This window comes from Pelophylax lessonae (genome assembly GCF_965119305.1).
Source record: "Pelophylax lessonae genome assembly, chromosome: 3".
In the NCBI taxonomy this organism is placed as follows: domain Eukaryota; kingdom Metazoa; phylum Chordata; class Amphibia; order Anura; family Ranidae; genus Pelophylax; species Pelophylax lessonae.
In genome coordinates, this window is record NC_138770.1 from 322,138,202 (window position 1) to 322,157,085 (window position 18,884).

Consider the following 18,884-nt stretch of genomic DNA (forward strand, 5'->3'; position numbering starts at 1 on the left):
GCTCGCTCGTCCCCTCCCCTTTCCTGGCCTGCCGGGCTGCATGCTCAGATAAGGGTTTGGTATGGATTTTGGGGGGGACCCCATGCCATTTTTTCGGCGTGGGGCTACCCTCAAATTCCATACTAGACACGAAGGGCCTGGTTTGGAACCTGGGGGGGACCCCCACGCCGTTTTTTTCCCCATTTTGGCGTGGAGTTCCCCCTCAAGATTCTCACAGCGCAAGTCACGCCGCAAGTCGGATCATCCTGATCCGACTTCCATTCAAATCAATAGGCTCCCATAGGGAACCATTGATTTTGAATGGAGGCAGAAAAAACGCTGCTAAAAGTTACGTGGCCAAACGTGCAATAACGCTAATGAAAAAAGCTACTGAAAGCACGTTTAACAGCTGCTTTTTCCCGGCGTCTAGAAACAGCTTTGGAGCTCGTTTTTATGACGCCCTGTGTGCATTGAGCCTAACCCTCATTTAAATCCTGTTGTAACATAAAAAACAAAACAAAATGACCCCATGCTTTTTGTTAAGATGGTGACATTTTCTCCAGATTATCCATATTTTCAAGATTATTTTGGCAAAACAGAGACTCTCAATTTTGTATATTCCTAATAACTACTTTTGCAATAAAAGAATAAAATATAATTATAATCCACAAAGTTCAGTGATATAACCAGATGGAAATTTAGGAGGAAACTGGAAACCTCTAACCTCTTTCTAATATTTTTTCCATGTGTGTATTATTCTCATCCTGCCCTTCTGTTTGTGAGCAGGTGACAGGGTTATCACAATATAACACATGTATGGTTTCTTTTGTTTCCCCTATTTATCTATCTTTGAAGAAGGGAAATATTTGTGCATAAATAAAGCAAAGGGATAGCTATCATATTTAACACATACCCTGTTATTGTTGGGTGGAATATTGCAGGGACACAAGCTGTAACACAAGGCAATCTTGTTTTAGAGCAAAATACATACCATTAAATTGATTGAAATAGCACGTAGACTTTTACTTAGAGCCTATTTCTGTCAAGTTTAGTTTTACAGGGCTCATCCTTGGGGTACATTGTACCCAGCAGGCAGAGCATGGGAATAACCAGGGGGCAAAAGATTGATTAGAGATTCGGTTTTTCCAAATTATATTTCTTATATAAATGGTTATTCAGCACAATCAAAGCAAAACAGGTCAGTTTGATTAGATTTTCTTCCAGGTTGATGTCAGATGATACAATAATTTTTATGATTTAAATGTCCATTTAGTGCAGTTGATCTCTTAATATACAGTTTTATCAAATGACCCTTAAAGGTCAGCTGTACTTTTGCTACAGTTGTCCTTAGAGTAAACTACCCCCCCCCCCCCTTCCTCAAATGCGGCCTACCTGGTAAAATACTTGCCCCTCCACAGGTGGAGCAGCAATTTTTGTCCCTGACCGCTTTGTACCTTTTATATTGTTTTCATCCAATGTATCTATAATCGTTACCACTGCATTTTTGTTGTTAAATCTAAAGGAGAGGGTACAATCAGATTGTAATATGTGGCCAACTTAATGGTCACTCCAACCAAAGGGTAATGTTGGTTATAAGCAGAGCCTGGAGAGGCGAGTCAGTTCAAGCATGTTATAAATCATTGATACCCCATGAGAGCTCCCAGACAGAATTCTTGACCCCTGCCCACCTTTAATTTTTCAAGCATCTCCTTTTTCATTCTCCATAATACAAAATATAATCCAGCAAGGAGAGTCTGAATTCTGCATAATGGTCACAGGACCAATACACTCACTTAGGGATAAAAGAAACTGTCAGGTTGTTTACCTCTCCAGCATCTACCAAAAACTGAAATATCAGTTTAAGATGTACTCTATGCAGATATAAAATGACATGAGTTCATGTGGTCAGATATAAAAATATATTTGTAATTTTAAAGTCGCTGGGTAATTTATCTGGATTTGATGCAGTATGAGCCACTTGTAATGCACTATACTGCTGCACTCAGTCTGGAAGAGGGAGAGGCAGCACTAAAAGCCAATCGGGTGTACTGTATGCAGTGGGAACGACTGCTATTTAGGTTAAATCACATATCTGTTTAAAAGTGACAAGGTAAAAGAAAAGCATCTTTTCACAAGCTATTTGGAATATACAGTGCATCCGAGAAGTATTCACAGCTCTTCACTTTTTCCACATTTTGTTATGTTACAGCCTCTTTTCCAAAATGGAATAAAGTCATTATTTTCATAATAACAATGTGAAAGAAGTTTGTTTGAAATGTTTGCAAATCTTTTAAAAAATAAATATGAAAAAAATCACATGTACATATGTATTCACAGCCTTTTCTCAATACTTTGTTGAAGCACCTTTGGCACCAATTACAGTCTCAAGTATTTTTTGAATACGATACTACAAGCTTGGCACGCCTATTTTTGGGCAGTTTCTCCCATTCTTCTTTGCTGGACCTCTCAGGCTCCATCAGGTTAGATAGGGAGCATCGGTGCAGCCATTTTCAGATCTCTCCAGAGATGTTCAATCGGGTTTAAGCCTGGGTTCTGGCTGAGCCACTCAAGGACATTCACAGAGTTGTCCCGCAGCCACTTCTTTGTTATCTTAGCTGTGCGCTTAGTATTGTTGTCCTGTTGGAAGATGAACCTTCGCCCCAGTCTGAGGTTCAGAGCACTCTGGACCAGGTTCACATCAAAGATGTCTCTGTACATTGCTGCATTCATCTTTCCTTCGATCCTGACTAGTCTTCCAGTTCCTACCACTAAAAAAATTTCCCCACAGCATGATGCTGCCCCCACCATGCTTCACTGTAGGGATAGTATTATCCGTTTGATGAGCTGTCCCTGATTTCCTCCAGACATGACGTTTGCCATTCAGGCAATAGAGTTCAATCTTTGTTTCATCAGACCAGAGAATTATATTTCTCACGGACTGAGAGTCTTTCCGGTGCCTTTTGGCAAACTTTAGGCAGGCTGTCATGTGCTTTTTAATGAGGAGTGGCTTCCGTCTGGCCACTCTACCATACAGGCCTGATTGGTGGAATGCTGCAGAGATGGTTGGTATTTTGGAAGGTTCTCTTCTCTCCACAGAGAAATGCTGGAGCTCTGTCAGAGTGTCCACCGGGTTCTTGGTCAACTCCCTGAGTAAGACCCTTCCTCCCCGATCGCTCAGTTTGGCTGGGTGGCCCACTCTAGGAAGAGTCCTGGGGTTCCAAACCTTTTCCATTTATGGATGATGGAGGCCACTGTGCTCATTGGGACCTTTAATGCTGCAGAAATTTTTCTGTACTCTTCCACAAATCTGTGCCACAATCTTGTCTCAGAGGTCTACAGACAATTCCTTGGACTTCATGGCTTGGTTTGTGCTCTGACATGCACTGTTAACTGTGGGGCCTTATAGACAGGTGTGTGCCTTTCCAAATCATGTCCATTCAGCTGAATTTACCACAGGTGAACACCAATTAAGTTGTAGAAAAATCTCAAGGATGGTCAGTGGAAACAGGATGTACCTGAGCTCAATTTTGAGTTGCATAGTAAAGGCTGTGAATAGTAGAATTTTGAGGAAAACAATGAATTTAACCAATTTTGGAATAAGGCTGTAACATACTGTAACTGTAGAAAAAGTCAAGCGCTGTGAATACTTTCCGGATGCACTGTACTTAAGGCCTTCACTTCAATCTTGTATATATTTTCAGAACACCATATCTAGACTACTGATTCTGAAAGATCTTGTCCCCCTCAGTGCAGCTGGCATTGAACTGCCCCTACTACAGTGCAGTCTACCACTGACCAGGGAAAAACATACTTTCTGCAACAGACTGTACCAGAATTATATTTCTCTCTGGTTTCCTATAAATACAAATGGGCCTACTCCATAAAAAACTGATCCCATGCTCCACATCAACCAGTCTAATTCCCCTTTCACTGACCTGACAAAGTTATGTTAATGGATTGTGGCACTTTACACATCATCATTGCTCTTGTTTTTCTTGATTTAATTTGTTTTCACATTTTTACTTGAACAAAATGGGACTGTAAAAAAAGGCAGTTTCACAAAGATTAGCATGCTATTTTCAGGTTTGCAAGTGCTATGCTTGTAAAGCGTGCAGTACACATAGCCTAACAGTAACCTACTTAATGTATTAAGTAGTGATCAACTGATATTGGTTTTTCGTTGCCAATACCAATACCGATATTTTGTCGATCGGATATCGGTATCGGCCGATATTGGCCGATATTTTTGTACATTTAAAATTTTGCAAAATAACCACAAATTTCGACACAAATCTGTTACTGAACATGTTATTCTTTATTTATTAACATTTTTAACATTAAGGGCTCGTTCTTCAAACCTTAACTGCATGAAAACTGATAGGAAAACTGCACTTGCAGGGACATCAGTTTCACAACATCTGATTGTGAATGATGCATACACTGATGCAGTAGTGCACGCGCTTACTGCAATAATTTTAAATCACTACTGCAGTGCAGTCAGTGCAAAACTACTAGAAAAAAAAGCTAGACAACAGTACAGCTAGACAGTGGATTGGACTGGAGTCAGTTGACTACTGCTGCAGTAGTGCACTCATTGCAACTACTGCAGTCCGTGCAAAACGACTAGAAAAAAAGCTAAACAGCAAGACAGTGGATTGGAGAAGTCAGTGGACTACCACTGCAGTAGTGCACTCACTGCAACTACTGCAGTCAATGCAAAACTGCAAGAAAAATAGCTAGGCAACAGCTAGACAGTGGATTGGATTGGAGTCAGTGGACTACCTCTGCAGTAGTGCACTCACTGCAACTACTGCAGTCAGTGCAAAACTGCTGGAAAAAAAAGCTAGGCAACAGCTAGACAGTGGATTGGACTGGAGTCAGTGGACTACTGCTGCAGAAGTGCACTCACTGCAACTACTGCAGTCAGTGCAAAACTGCTAGAAAAAAGCTAGGCAACAGCTAGACAGTGGATTGGACTGGAGTCAGTGGATTTCCGCTGCAGTAGTGCACTCTCTGCAACTACTGCAGTCAGTGCAAAACTGCTAGAAAAAAGCTAGGCAACAGCTAGACCAGGAATGGGCAAACTACATCCCGGCGGACCTTAAAATCCGGCCCACGGAGCGCTAGCTAATTTATTCATTTACAGTGGCAGCTCAATGTTTTTTTTTAATTTTTTAAATCACCTGATTAGAGCCAGAGGCTCTAATAGGCTTCAGCAAAGGGTGGACCCGGGGCACAGAGCAGTGCGCCCCGAGCCCACCCATTGTGTGACAATAGCAAATGAAAATTTGCTATTGTCACATGGATCCTCCTCCTGGCCAATCAGGAAGCGGGTCTAATAACCGCTTCCTGATTGGCCGCAAGGCAAACCCCATGCCATTGGCCGAGGAGGAGGTGGGAGGACTCGAGGAGATGCCGGGGGACTGAAGAGAAGCCACCGCCGCCGTTTCTCGTTTCTGCTGCAGGTAAGTGCACTGGTCTCGGGGGAGGGGGACACACTGCATTGAAGGGAGCATGCACGCCGGACTCTGCATTGAAGGGGGCACACACGCTGGTCTCTGCATTGAAGGAGGCATGCACGCTGGCCTCTGCATTGAAGGGGGCATGCACGCTGGTCTCTGCATTGAAGGGGGCACGCACGCTGGTCTCTGCATTGAAGGGGGAACGCACGCTGGACTCTGCATTAAAGGGGGCACGCACGCTGGTCTCTGCATTGAAGGGGGCACGCAAGCTGGTCTCTGTATTGAAGGGGGCACGCACGCTGGTCTCTGCATTGAAGGGGGCACGCACGCTGGTCTCTGCATTGAAGGGGGCACGCACGCTGGTCTCTGCATTGAAGGGGGGCTTGCACGATGGTCTCTGCATTGAAGGGGGCACGCACGCTGGTCTCTGCATTGAAAAGGGGCACGCGCGATGGTCTCTGCATTGAAGGGGGCACGCATGCTGGTCTCTGCATTGAAAGGGGGCACGCACGCTGGTCTCTGCATTGAAGGGGGCACGCACGCTGATCTCTGCATTGAAAGGGGGCACGCACGATGGTCTCTGCATTGAAGGGGGCACGCACGCTGGTCTCTGCATTGAAAAAGGGCACGCACGACAGTCTCTGCATTTAAAGGGGGCACGCACGACGGTCTCTGCATTGAAAGGGGGCACGCACGCTGGTCTCTGCATTGAAAGGGGGCACGCACGATGGTCTCTGCATTGAAGGGGGCATGCTGGTCTCTGCATTGAAGGGGGCGCGCACGATGGTCTCTGCATTGAAGGGGGCACGCTGGTCACTGCATTGAAGGGGGCACGCTGGTCACTGTGTATTGAAAGGGGGCACGCTGCTCACTGTGCATTGAAAGGGGGCACGCTGCTCACTGTGCATTGAAATGGGGCACGCTGGTCTCTCTGCATTGAAAGGGGGCACGCTGGTTGCTCTGCATTGAAAGGGGGCACACTGGTCTCTCTGCAGTGAAAGGGGGCACACTGGTCTCTCTGCATTGAAAGGGGGCACGCTGGTCTCTCTGCATTGAAAGGGGGCACGCTGGTCACTCTGCATTGAAAGGGGGCATGCTGGTCTCTCTGCATTTAATGTTACAAATTAAAATGTAATTTATATTAATTCACACATACACACCGTCCATCTACTCTTGGTCCGGCCCCGGGGTCCAATATATGAACCCATTGCGGCCCTCGAGTCAAAAAGTTTGCCCACCCCTGAGCTAGACAGTGGATTTGACTGGAGTCAGTGGACTACCACTGCAGTAGTGCACTCACTGCAACTACTGCAGTCAGTGCAAAACTGCTAGACAAAAGCTAGACAGTGGATTGGAATGGACTAGTACTACTACACTTTTCAATACTCCCAGTTAAGTAGAACAATATTATACTGCAAAAAGCATAACATTTCAGCATGACCATGGTCACCTGTTAAACAGCTTCTGTTTTGTTCATATAATGCTGCCACTTCATTAACCACTTACCGCATACTAACGTAGGTCTACGTCAGTAAACTTTGCGGTAGTGTACCGGGATGATGCCTCTAGCTAGAGGCACCATCCCGGTACCGTGGTTTAGAGCCGACGGTTGGCTTTCCGTCGGTACCGACCGATGCGGCTCGGGAGCCGCTCGATCGGTACCCGGGGGGGCGGGAGGGGACGTCCCCCCCCCTCCCGCCGCCTTCCGTGGCTTTGCCCGGGGCTCCCGTTCCACCGGGAGCCCCGAGCACCCAGCCGGCACGTCCGCCGGCTGGATGGAGTCCCGATGAATGCCGGAAACGGCATCGATCGGGTCTCCGATGACGTAACCCGGAGGCGGCGTCCATGACGTCACTTCCGGGTTACTGTGCTGCAAAAGGCGGCAAATTTGAAAAACGGCTGTATGCAAAAATGCCGTTTTCGGCGTTTTGCATACAGGGAAGTGTAGTGGAGGGGTCTAGGGTCTTTTAGACCCTCGATCCCTCCATAAAGTGTACCTGTCACTACATATTGGTGTCACAAGGGATGTTTACATTGCTTGTGACAGCAATAAAAGTGATCAGATTTTTTTTTTTTTTTTAAAACTTTAATAAAGTTAAAAAAATAAATAAAATAAATGGGAAAATAAAAAAAAAAAAAATTTAGCCGCCCCCGTCACCGTTAGCTCGCGCACAAAAAAAAACGTATACGGAAGTCGAGCCGCAAATGAAATCGCTGTTCAAACCACACATGTGAGGTATCGCCGCGATCGCCAGAGCGTGAGCAATAATTTAAAAAAAAGAGCTACACTCTAACTTTAAACTGGTAACCGTTACATAAATTTAAAGCGTCGCAGATTGAGATCTCTTTTGACCGTAGTTTGTCGCGATCCCACGGGGGGGCGCAATTTTAAACCGTAACATGTTGGGTATCTATTTACTCGGCGTGACATGTTCTTTCACAATATACAAAAAAATTGGGCTAACTTTACTGTTTAGTATTTTTTAAAATTAGTGAAATGTGATTTTTCAAAAATTTTCCAAAAAAATGGCGCTTTAAAGACCGCTGCGCAAATACCGCGTGATAAAAAATATTATAATGACCGACATTTTATTCTCCAGAGTCTTTGCTAAAAAAATATATATAATGTTTGGGGGTTCTAAGTAGTTTTCTAGGAAAAAATACTGATTTAAACTTGTAAACAAAAAGTGTCCGAAATAGGGCTGGGGCTTAAGTGGTTAACATGCTCACTTGGCACAGGAGGAGAGGAGGACAGAGGAGCAGAGGAGGTATTTCCACATCACATTAATATTAATTTAGTTTTTTCTGTGCTGCATGATATAATTGAATATGATGAACTCTTAGATGGGCCCAAAGATTTGACGTATTTTTGTTTTTTGCAGTCACTTATCCCATGCTTATATGTTTGTGCACGTGTTGCACACTGCTGCCTTTCCTGGAGTTCTTTGAGACCACACTTTTACTTCTTCTGTCCATCTCCATTGCAATTTGAAAGAGACAATAAAGTTAAAAAAATGGCTGGCTGGCTGGCTGCTGGCACCCTGCCCTTCTGTGGGTGGCTTGCTGGCACCCTGTTGTGGGTCGGTCGGTGGCTGACTCCTGGCAGTGTGGGTGACATGCTGGCACCCTGTTGTGGGGTGGCTGGCTGCTGTCACCCTATTGTGGGTTGGTCGGTGGCTGACACCTGGGAGTGTGGGTGGCTTGCTGGCACCCTGTTTTGGGTCGGTGGCTAATGCCTGGCAGTGTGGGTGGCTTGCTGGCACCCTGTTGTGGGGTGGCTGGCTGCTGTCACCCTGTTGTGGGTTGGTGGCTGACGCCTGGCAGTGTGGGTGGCTGGCTGGTACCCTGCTGTGGGTGGGGTGGCTGGCTGCTGTCACCCTGTTGTGGGTTGGTGACTGACGCCTGGCAGTGTGGGTGGCTGGCTGGCACGCTGTTGTGGGGTGGCTGGCTGCTGTCACCCTGTTGTGGGTTGGTGGCTGAAGCCTGGCAGTGGGAGTGACTTGCTGGCACCCTATTGTGAGGTGGCTGGCTGGTATCATCCTGTTGTGGGTCGGTGGCTGACGCCTGGCTGTTTGGGTGGCTGGTTGGCACCCTGTTATGGGGTGGCTGGCTGGTGTCATCCTATTTTGGGTTGGTGGCTGATGCTTGGCAGTGTGGACAGCTTGGTGTCACCCTGTTGTGGGTGGCTGGCTTGCTGGAACACTGTGGTGGGTGGCTGGCTTGGTGTCACCCTGTTGTGGGTGGCTGGCTTGCTGGAACACTGTGGTGGGTGGCTGGCATGGTGTCACCCTGTTGTGGGTGGCTGGCTTAGTGTCCCCATGTGGTGGGTGGCTGGCTTGGTGTCACCCTGTTGTGGGTGGCTGGCTTGCTGTAACACTGTTGTGGGTGGCTGGCTTGGTGTCACCCTGTTGTAGGTGGCTGGCTTGCTGGAAAACTGTGGTGGGTGGCTGGCATGGTGTCACCCTGTTGTGGGTTGCTGCCTGGCTTGCTGGAACACTTTGGTGGGTGGCTGGCTGGCTTGCTGGAACACTGTGGTGGGTTGCTGGCTTGTTGTCACGCTGTTGTGGGTGGCTGGCTTGGTGTCACCGTGTTGTGGGTGGCTGGCTTGCTGGAACACTGTGGTGGGTGGCTGGCTTTCTGGAACACTGTGGTGGGTGGCTGGCTTGGTGTCACTCTGTTGTAGGGAGCTGGCTTGCTGGAACACTGTGGTGGGTGGCTGGCATAGTGTCACCCTGTTGTGGGTGGCTGCCTGTCTTGCTGGAACACTTTGGTGGGTGGGTGGGTGGGTGGCTTGCTGGAACACTGTGGTGGGTGGCTGGCTTGTTGTCACCCTGTCGTGAGTGGCTGGCTTGGTGTCACCTTGTTGTGGGTGGCTGGCTTGCTGGAACACTGTGGTGGATGGCTGGCTTGCTGGAACACTGTGGTGGGTGGCTGGCTTGGTGTCACCCTGTTGTGGGTGGCAGTGCCTGGCTTGCTGGAAAACTGTAGTGGGTGGCTGGCTTGGTGTCACCCTGTTGTGGGTGGCTGGCTTGGTGTCACTCACCCTGGCCTGTTGTGGGTGTCTGGCTTGCTGGAACACTGTGGTGGGTGGTGGGTGGCGGGTGGCTGGCTTGGTGTCACCTGTGGGTGGCTGGCTTGCTGGAACCCTGTTGTGGGGTGGGTGGCTGGCTGCTGGCACCCTGTTGTGGGGTGGGTGGCTGGATGCTGGCCTGACACCCTGTTGTGGGTCGGATGGCTGGCACCCTGCTGTGGCTGACTGGCTGGCACCCTGTGGTGGGTGGTTGGCTGAGGCCAGGGCCTGTGGGTGGCTGGCTGGCACCGTGAGCACCATGATCGGACTGCAGCTGGCTGCACACGAGGCTGTCTGAGGTGCAGGAGGCGGTCTTAGAAGGCACAACGTGTGCAGCGTGCGGAGAATGTCGTCACGTGTGCCCCGCGCAGGCATGGGAGCGGTCGTAAAAGGCAGAACATGTGCAGCGCAACATACGCAATGATGTCACGACAATATCGGCAATATTGGTAACTTCCGGGGGCCGATAATCGGTCGATCCCTAGAATGAAGCATTGCCAAGCATGTTTTCTCTTCTCATGATGGCAAACGCTTTTTTTCTCCTGGCTGTAAAAATCTGCAACTCAAAAAAACAAAAACAAAGATAATAAAAATCATATGTAGGACTTAAATGCCATATTCAACTGAGCCCCCATCATCTGTAAAGACAGCTTTGGCCTAAATGTAGTAAAAATCAAATATATTTTCCTGCTTAGGTTTGGGGATTTATAAAATTCATCTCATACTTGTGTGCTCCTATTTCATGAGAACCACTACAAAATTCAGTGTAAAAACTAGATAAGGCCATTCTTTTTTGAGGCTACTTTACTGCTAATTAGGGTAATTTAAATATATTTCAATATTACTGTGATTGATAAATATAATACCTCTTTAGGGGTCAAAAGCCATGAATTATGTGATGATTGTCTATTTTTGGAATGCAACTACATTAAATGATGATGATCTGTTAAAACAATAAAAAAAAAGCAGCAATTGCCTGTTAACTATGAAAACATGTTCTTTAATGTGACTTTGACTCTGCCGGGCACATTGCCCCAGTCCCACACAATTGTCCCTCTCAAAGCATCTTTGTTACCAGGAGTAAATAGTGGTATTCTTTGTAAACAGTCTGGAAAACTGTTGAAGCTTTTCCTTACTTAACAAGGCTGCCACTGTGCAATTGCCAGTTTTTTAGCTTCTGCAATTTTGTAGTCTTCCGTCTGGGATTTGTTATTATTTAGATTAAAAGTTCAGCCATTTAGAGGAATGTAAATATTCAATAATATATTTCTATGTGTTCTCTTTTTATTATTATTATTATTATAATACAGGATTTATATAGTGTCAACAGTTTGTGCAGTGCTTTACAAAATAAAGAGAAACCGTACAGCTAAACAATATAATTCAATACTAAAGAGTTCAGAGAGCGTACAATCTAAAAGGTAGGGTCAAGTGACCCTTTCTTTTTTAAACATGGTTTTTAAACACAATCCTAGCATACCATGCATACAGTTCAGTATTTCAGTGGCAGTGGGTTTGCAAATGTTAACCATGCTGCTTTTTCCGTATCATACTTTATATGGGAGACCATAACAGTTGGGGAGTTTCTTTCACAGCAACACTCTACCACCTTTACAAAGGGTATTTTAGCTTTAGTGCAATAATTGTAATAATCTGTATAATAGTTTAGTTGTAACACATGGGGTTCTTGGATATTCTAAGAGATTCTTAGTAGGTCACAACTAATAAACTTGAAGGTTGAATACCATACATAGAATGATTATTTTAAGACTATTAAAGGGGAACAACAGCCAAAGCACATTTGGCTGTATTTCTCCTATGAACCACAGGAGTGCAGTTGGTTCTGCACTCCTGTGACCTGGTTTCAGCAGGCTAAAGCCCATTGTCTGCTGACGTCACAGAGCTGGTCGAGGCTGGGGCGAGATCACGAAAATATGGTCGGGATCCGGCCACAACCCTGGACTGATACCTGGCTCTGCTTCTCAGCCAGCTGCTGAGAGCCTGAGCAAGCCACTCCCACCCCCTCCACTGCCCAGCACTCCAGTGAGCATGGGGGGGGGGGGGGGAGGGGTGGCAGAGAGTTGTGACTGGCAGCCACAAGCTCTCTGCTCACAGAGCTCAGAGAAGTGAGTGATTTAAGCATGATTCCTGAAAAAAAGAGGGAAAAACACACTTTTTAGCCATGATAAAAAAATGTTTTATGCCACTTTGCAATTGCCTTACTGAATTAAACCTAAAGTGAATCAATGGACTGGATAAATATGGTAAACAGGAATTGAGATGATGATGCAGGCTCCAAAAGATGCTTGTGTGCACACAATGACTACTTCCAGACCACAGAAAACCAGAACCAGATCTATTTCAGTGGTGCCTGGCCCTTTAACTACTAGCCAAATCCCTACAGACAATTGATGCAACCTCTGAAATAATGTGTTCAATAGGAATCTGCAAGTTAAAATGTAAATCTAAGAGTTTTGGTCCCTGTTTGCCTAAATGCTTGCCTTGAATTTCCAGGGTACCAGGAAGTTCTGGAAATTCCTTGTAATGCAGACACTATAGTTCTCGCCTGAATAAAAACCTGCCACCTCTCCCTAGATAAGCTGCAGTTATAGACCAGTACCTTACTAATGTAATATTTCTTCAGTTGACTAGTGCTCAAGTGGCCCCGCTGGATAGGTCAATCACTGAGGAAGAGATTAAGGCAACTGTCACACAATTTTTAATGAGTAAGGCCTCCGGGTCTGATGATCTACCCTTGAAGGTGTACAGAAGATACCTAAAAATACTTGCCTCTGTGCTGGTATACAGTACAGTATGTATAAAGGGAGGCATTTGAAAGAGGTGTATTTCGTGATTCAATGTATAATGCCACTGTTATTTTATTGCTTATACCAGATAAAGATCCAACAGAGACGGTTTGTCATATAGGCCAATTTCCTTGTTGGACCTAAAATAAAATGAATGAATGAATGAAAATCCTAGCCCTTAGACTAAACACAGTCATTCTTTCAATTGTCCATGATGACCTAACTGACTGCATGACAGGAAACTCTACATCTATAAATAATTATAGGACGTAGATTATAGCATAATTCATGGGTTACGAGCTGGAGTCCTGTAACTTGGGGTCTCTTGATACCTCCAAAGCATTTGATTCCATAGAACTTCCCTTTCTTCAGACTGATCCTAACTTCTTAAGCTTTGGTTCCAGGTTTTGCAAGTAGTTTTCAGTATTTTATGCTCACCCATGCGCCAAAATGTTGGTGAATGATTGTCTGTCCCCTTCTTTACTGTTACATAGAGGTACACAACAAGTGTGACCTTTTATCTCCTCTCCTATTAGCTATAGCTATTGAATCTCTAGCTATCAGGATACACTGCTTGGATTGCTTTAGGGGTCTTACCTTAGTCAGTAGTATAGATCAAGTGGGTCTTTACATTAATGATCTCATATTGCTAAAGATCTATTCTTACACTAATGATCTAATATTAAATGTATATGTAGGGAACAAATCATACCATAAACTTAGCTAACTAAGCTATCCAAACCAGAAAACCATTTGGTACCTACTCAGGTCTCAAAACCAGTTGGCAAAAATCTGTCCTCATGGTACTGACCTCTAACTTTTAGATTGTCAGTCAGTCCCAGATTGTCAGTCCCACTTTCTATCTCCTCAGGTTAAGGACCTGGTGGCTGCAGCCAAACAGCTACAGCCACTGATTGGATTGTTCTGACAGTGGCAGTTGCTGTTGTTTTGAATACAATGCCCTCGTGGGCAGATTCCTCCATCCACCTCATTTGTGTAGATGGAGAAATCAGTTTTTTTTTTCCCCCAGCGTAGTGGCTGAAAATAAATGGTGTATGGCTAGTTTAAGAAAATCTTGTAGCAGAGAATAGGCCCTGCAGAAGGCACATCTGGATTTAGAGAGTATTGCATCTAGTGATGTTTGTATCTTTGTTTCTTTTTTAAAACCTTCAGTGGAAGTTAAAAAAAAAAAGAGAGTTGTTCTTTAACCTTTTATAATGGCTATAAAGCATTCTTTATGTAACCTTGTCCTCATTCACTGTCCACAGAATCCAACATAATATAAATTATTTTTATTTTTTGTCAACCAGTAAAGTAATTCACACTATGAAACCCATCATCCATTAAGGGTTGCTTGTTTTATTTTTGTATTTTTTTTTTTTTTTTTTGGGGGGGATTTGTATGTATCATGAAAACTGCATTCATTTACTGACTGCTGTTGAGTAAAAAATAAAAAAAAAACGGATATTCACCAGTAAAAATGACAGATCTGTCATTCGTGTGCTTCCTGTTAAGGCAGTTATGTTATGATTTCACACGAATATTTCCACATGGGCCTTGATAAATAAGGTCTAAGGTTAATAGCTGATACTTGTATTTCAAAGCAAAGTTTTCCAGGTGCTTGAGAACAATGCTTGAAAGTTTACCAAGCAATGATGCAAGTATGTCCTATTATCTTGTCAAAGGACTGCATAGTGAGAACATAACAAGCATGTTTTGCACAGCCAGTAAACAGCTAAAGTACAGTATATACAGTACATCATCTGTACTTGATGTTATTGTTAACAGCTACAAAAATAGAGATGAGAAAAATAAGATATTGTTTGTGTTAGGCTTTTTATACTTTTGTTCTTCAGTTCATATTTATATATAATTCCAGGATATCAGAAAATAAGATGACAAAATAATAACTCTCTCTCTGTGATGTTTTAATAACTCTGTGATGTGTTCAAAAACATTGTCACACTGTGCAATTTTGTTTTGTGAGTTTTCAAGAAAAATATCAGTATTCCCTATTTTATTATCTACATTAGATGAGTTAATTGATTTTTGGAATTTAATTTGAATTCCGTGAATATTAAAAAACCCTTTCTCAGGATGTCCCACGTGCCCTGAAACATAGGATTATATGGCATTTTCATTTGACTTAAAAATCCACAGCTGCCATTTGGTATTATTGGGACATTGGCTATGTTGACTGTTTTTACTACAGTGCCACTGGAGCCATGCATCCAAAGATGAGTTTACATGCCATAGAGGTATGTGTGCAGGGTAGATTTTTCTGTAATTAGAAACATACACACACATATAGGGGAGGAGCACAGCTCATGCAAGTGTCACATTTTGAAGATTCTTCAGCTGCAGAATTTTATTCACTAGAGCTTGGATTGGCAGTACATGCAATGGAAGAGGTGGGTATTATATGTCTTCTTTATAGGGTGTCTGTTATTGCAAACATTGCTTTTAGTGACATATTTGCTTTTAGAATCCCAACCATGAGGTAATACATCTGCTTAGGCTCACTATAGAGAGCAATGCTGATGTCCTAGTGGCAGTGGCACTCTCTGTAGCATTGATGACAACCTACTGCCACCACAGGACAGAAAGACAGAGGACCTAAAGATGTCACTAGAGTGGACAGAGGAACTCAGGGAAAAGGGTATGTTTTAACGGGGAAAATATTGCAAGAGGAGGGTGCACAGGATTGGGGAGCTTAAAAGAAAACTGGATTTAGTTTCCAATCTACTTCTAATCCTAACAAATGTAAATTTCTGAGAAAAAATTAAGCTCCTATTGCTGTAGATGCTGTTAACTCACAGACTCGTAGATTTCTGTCAGTTTTCTTTTTATACAAACACTGCACAGAATGCCCCCAGGATGTGCATTGCAATAAAATAGGCAGTGCATTGTAAATGGACTATTATTAAACTTTTACTTTTCTCACTGAAGCACATCTCCATTCCGTTCAAAATAAATGGCATCACAGTGTATCTTGGCTTGGGCATTACCACGTGATTTACAACAATGCAAAGATGACAATCTAATTTAGCTTCTCCAGCCATTAATTCTCATACATTTCTTGGCCTCTAGTGGCACCAGCGTATTGTATCAGAGCTTCTGAGTCAAAATATGGGTCTCTGTAACATTTAAATACATTTAATATATTGTTTTTTTCTCTGCAAAATACAGTTGCATGTGCTCTGTTTTTTAGAAAGAAAAAATTAAGTGTATATTGCAGAAACTTATTATTTCTTGGTAATAGAATTTCTTTTTCTTTCAGCCTTGTATACATGAAACAGATTACTTTATGACACAGCTGAATGAACAGCTCGTGTAGGAGTTGTCATTATCTTCCATCTATTCTGCTCTATCCGGGTGCATTAGTGGGAAGTAGAATACATGCCATCCTTTATATAGTGAACTACTGTTCATTAGAGTGCCAGTTTTTTGTTTGCAGAACACCAGGGTTGGCATTTGCCTTCCAATAGCTAAATAATTTATTGGAAATAAGAAACTCTAAAGTTTATTTAAAAAAAAACAACACATCATACCATAATGGTAGAATTGAAAACATTCCAACCTACAAAATATCAGAGTAATAAACAGAAGAAAAAATAAGTGGCACATAATTACTTTATTTTTACTGAGTAACACTTATTTAAAGAATATGGGATCTGCCTTTATTGTCCTCCTAAAAATTCCAAGAATCCATGAGCAAAATATATAGCAGCTTGCCAGTCGTTTGATGTAGTGGGCATTTTATTTTTTCTCACCTGGTGAGCCTGCCAATAAAACACTTGTTCCAGGGTGACAACAGTCACTCGCTCTACCCGTACAAGAAAGGTGTTCTATAGTTCACAGAGATGGATGGGAACAATTTTTACTGTTAAGAGTACAGCACAGGAAGTTATTAGCTCCCAAGATTTCTGACAGGATCAACAGTTATTTTTTTATTCAAACAGCTACAAAGACTAATATGGAAAAACTATTAATGGTACAATCAACAGGCCAAAAAGGATCAAATAAAATACTTACATTTTTAGGGTTTGCATACAGTAAACCACAGTAAAGTACATAGTGCCAAGCTCTATGTCTGAATGGACAGACAGGGCAGCGGTTCGGGAGTGAGCCTGCTCGGGAGCTCCCATAGCAAGCTGCCTTCTATGGGGGCACTCGGCAGGAGGGAGGGGCCAGGAGCACCGACGGGACCCAAGAAGAGGAGGATTGGGGCTGCTCTGTGCAAAGTCACTGCAGAGAGCAGGTAAGTATGGCATGTTTTATTTAATACAATTTAATAAAATACCCAGTGCTTCCGATTATTAAGGGGAAATGAACTACATTCTCCCAGGATGCAGTGCTTAGGCCTGAGTGTAAAAAAAACAGATAGGAACACTGTCACATGGAGGAGGGGAGTATGTTATTTACTCTGTGTAAGCTACAACACTGACCTACATGGAGAGTCAACAGGGTTAAGACTAATGACTCTAATGGATGAACAGAGCCACAGAGGAGCAAGAGAAAGGAGAGTATCAGTGATGGGGGTAAACTTTCAGGAGAACCTGCCACTTTGCCCTGAACTAACAAATGAAAGATTCCCTTAGAAAGGAAATTGGTTACCTATTCAGATCACTTTTCCACCCAACATTAATGTGTACAGTAAATCCTGGCTTATCTCTTCATGGTGCTGGCTAAAATCTTGTTTACTGTGTTTTTAAATGGATACATTTAAGAAGGTTGCTTTACTAGAAGGCCCTGTGCATTGAAATGTACAATGATTTTTATAAAGTGCTTATCCTAAAACAGCGTGGTACTTTAGAAGAATGCAGCTAAATTAACTAAAAGATTGAACTAGTTTACCCTCTACTGTTCTCCATAAAAGATCTACAGCTTGCAAAACTATATGCTATTTCATAAGACACGCTGCTAAAATTCTCTCATTATTTCTCAAAAGCAAATACTGGCAATATTTCTTATTACTTCAGTAGCCTACAACATACACTAATAAAATTGTAAAAATGTATGTGTTTTTGAGTTGCTTTTTTGATTATCAGTGGCTCTACATATCTTAAAGTTTCGAACTCGCCAACATAAATACCTTTGTCATCTTTTTGCTAATGCCTCTTCTGGCTAATAAAATTACATTACTGTTTTCCAATAATTTAATTTGTTGAGACGTTCCAATCCAATGAGTATAACTTGCAGTATCTTTGTTTCTGTTTCGCAGGGCAGCAGCATGTATCGGTGACCAGTTTGCTTGTTTGTCATGGTCTACTAATGGTCGGTACGAACGTCGGTGTTATAGTAGCATTCCCAGTACCTCGCCTACAAGGAATTCCAAAAGTAACTGGTAAGTTCTGTGTACAAATCCATAAAATATTGTGTAATATACTTGTATGGTTTTTCTTTAGAAGATTGTTCATCTCTTAGTATAGGCTTTTCATTTTGGTTTTAAAGAGAAAAAAGATAGTCGAGCTGTCACAGTGACATTGTCTCGGTTTGATTATTTTTTTGCTAATTGTATTTTCTACAATGTAAAGCATGTTCTACAAAACTCACAAAAAATGTAAAATTTAAAAAAATTTTGAAGCCATGAGAAAAAAAGTTTTTTTCCCGTTTTTTTTTTTTTTCTGCGAGAAAAAAATTAAGAGAAATGTGAAAAAAAAAAAAATTCAGCATGGAGTAGTTTTACAAACGGAAAGTCGTTTTGTTACACTGTGACATGAAATGCAGTGTATATAAAGGTATTATGCTTGAAATGAATGGAAAGCTTATGCAGTAAATAAAATAAACTTGCTTTTTAAAATCTTTCTTTCAAATGGAATAACAAGAACTGTATATATTAAAGCGGTAGTAACGTTTCCCAATAAAAGAAAATCTTCCTGCAAGGTAATATCATAACGTGCTATTATGTACCACATACTAGCATGTTGTGAGATACTTACCTTAAAACGAAGCCCTCCAGCAGTGCGCTATCACCATTGCAGAGGCTTCCATCTTAACCCGGTTTTCCTTCCGGCTGAAGCCGCTTGAATGGCCGAGCTGCGATGACGCCACTCCCCTGTATGT

General features: G+C 43.1%; 1 protein-coding gene across 1 annotated transcript in view; it reads left to right on the forward strand.

The window, feature by feature from the left end:
* The window catches only part of ARHGEF10 (Rho guanine nucleotide exchange factor 10), a 245,754-nt gene that overhangs the window by 212,182 nt on the left and 14,688 nt on the right, over positions 1 to 18,884 (forward strand). Inside the window, exon 28 of the mRNA XM_082249546.1 lies at positions 18,043 to 18,165. Within this exon, the coding sequence (XP_082105672.1) occupies positions 18,043 to 18,165 (123 nt within the window). The remainder of the gene's footprint in view (positions 1 to 18,042; positions 18,166 to 18,884) is intronic.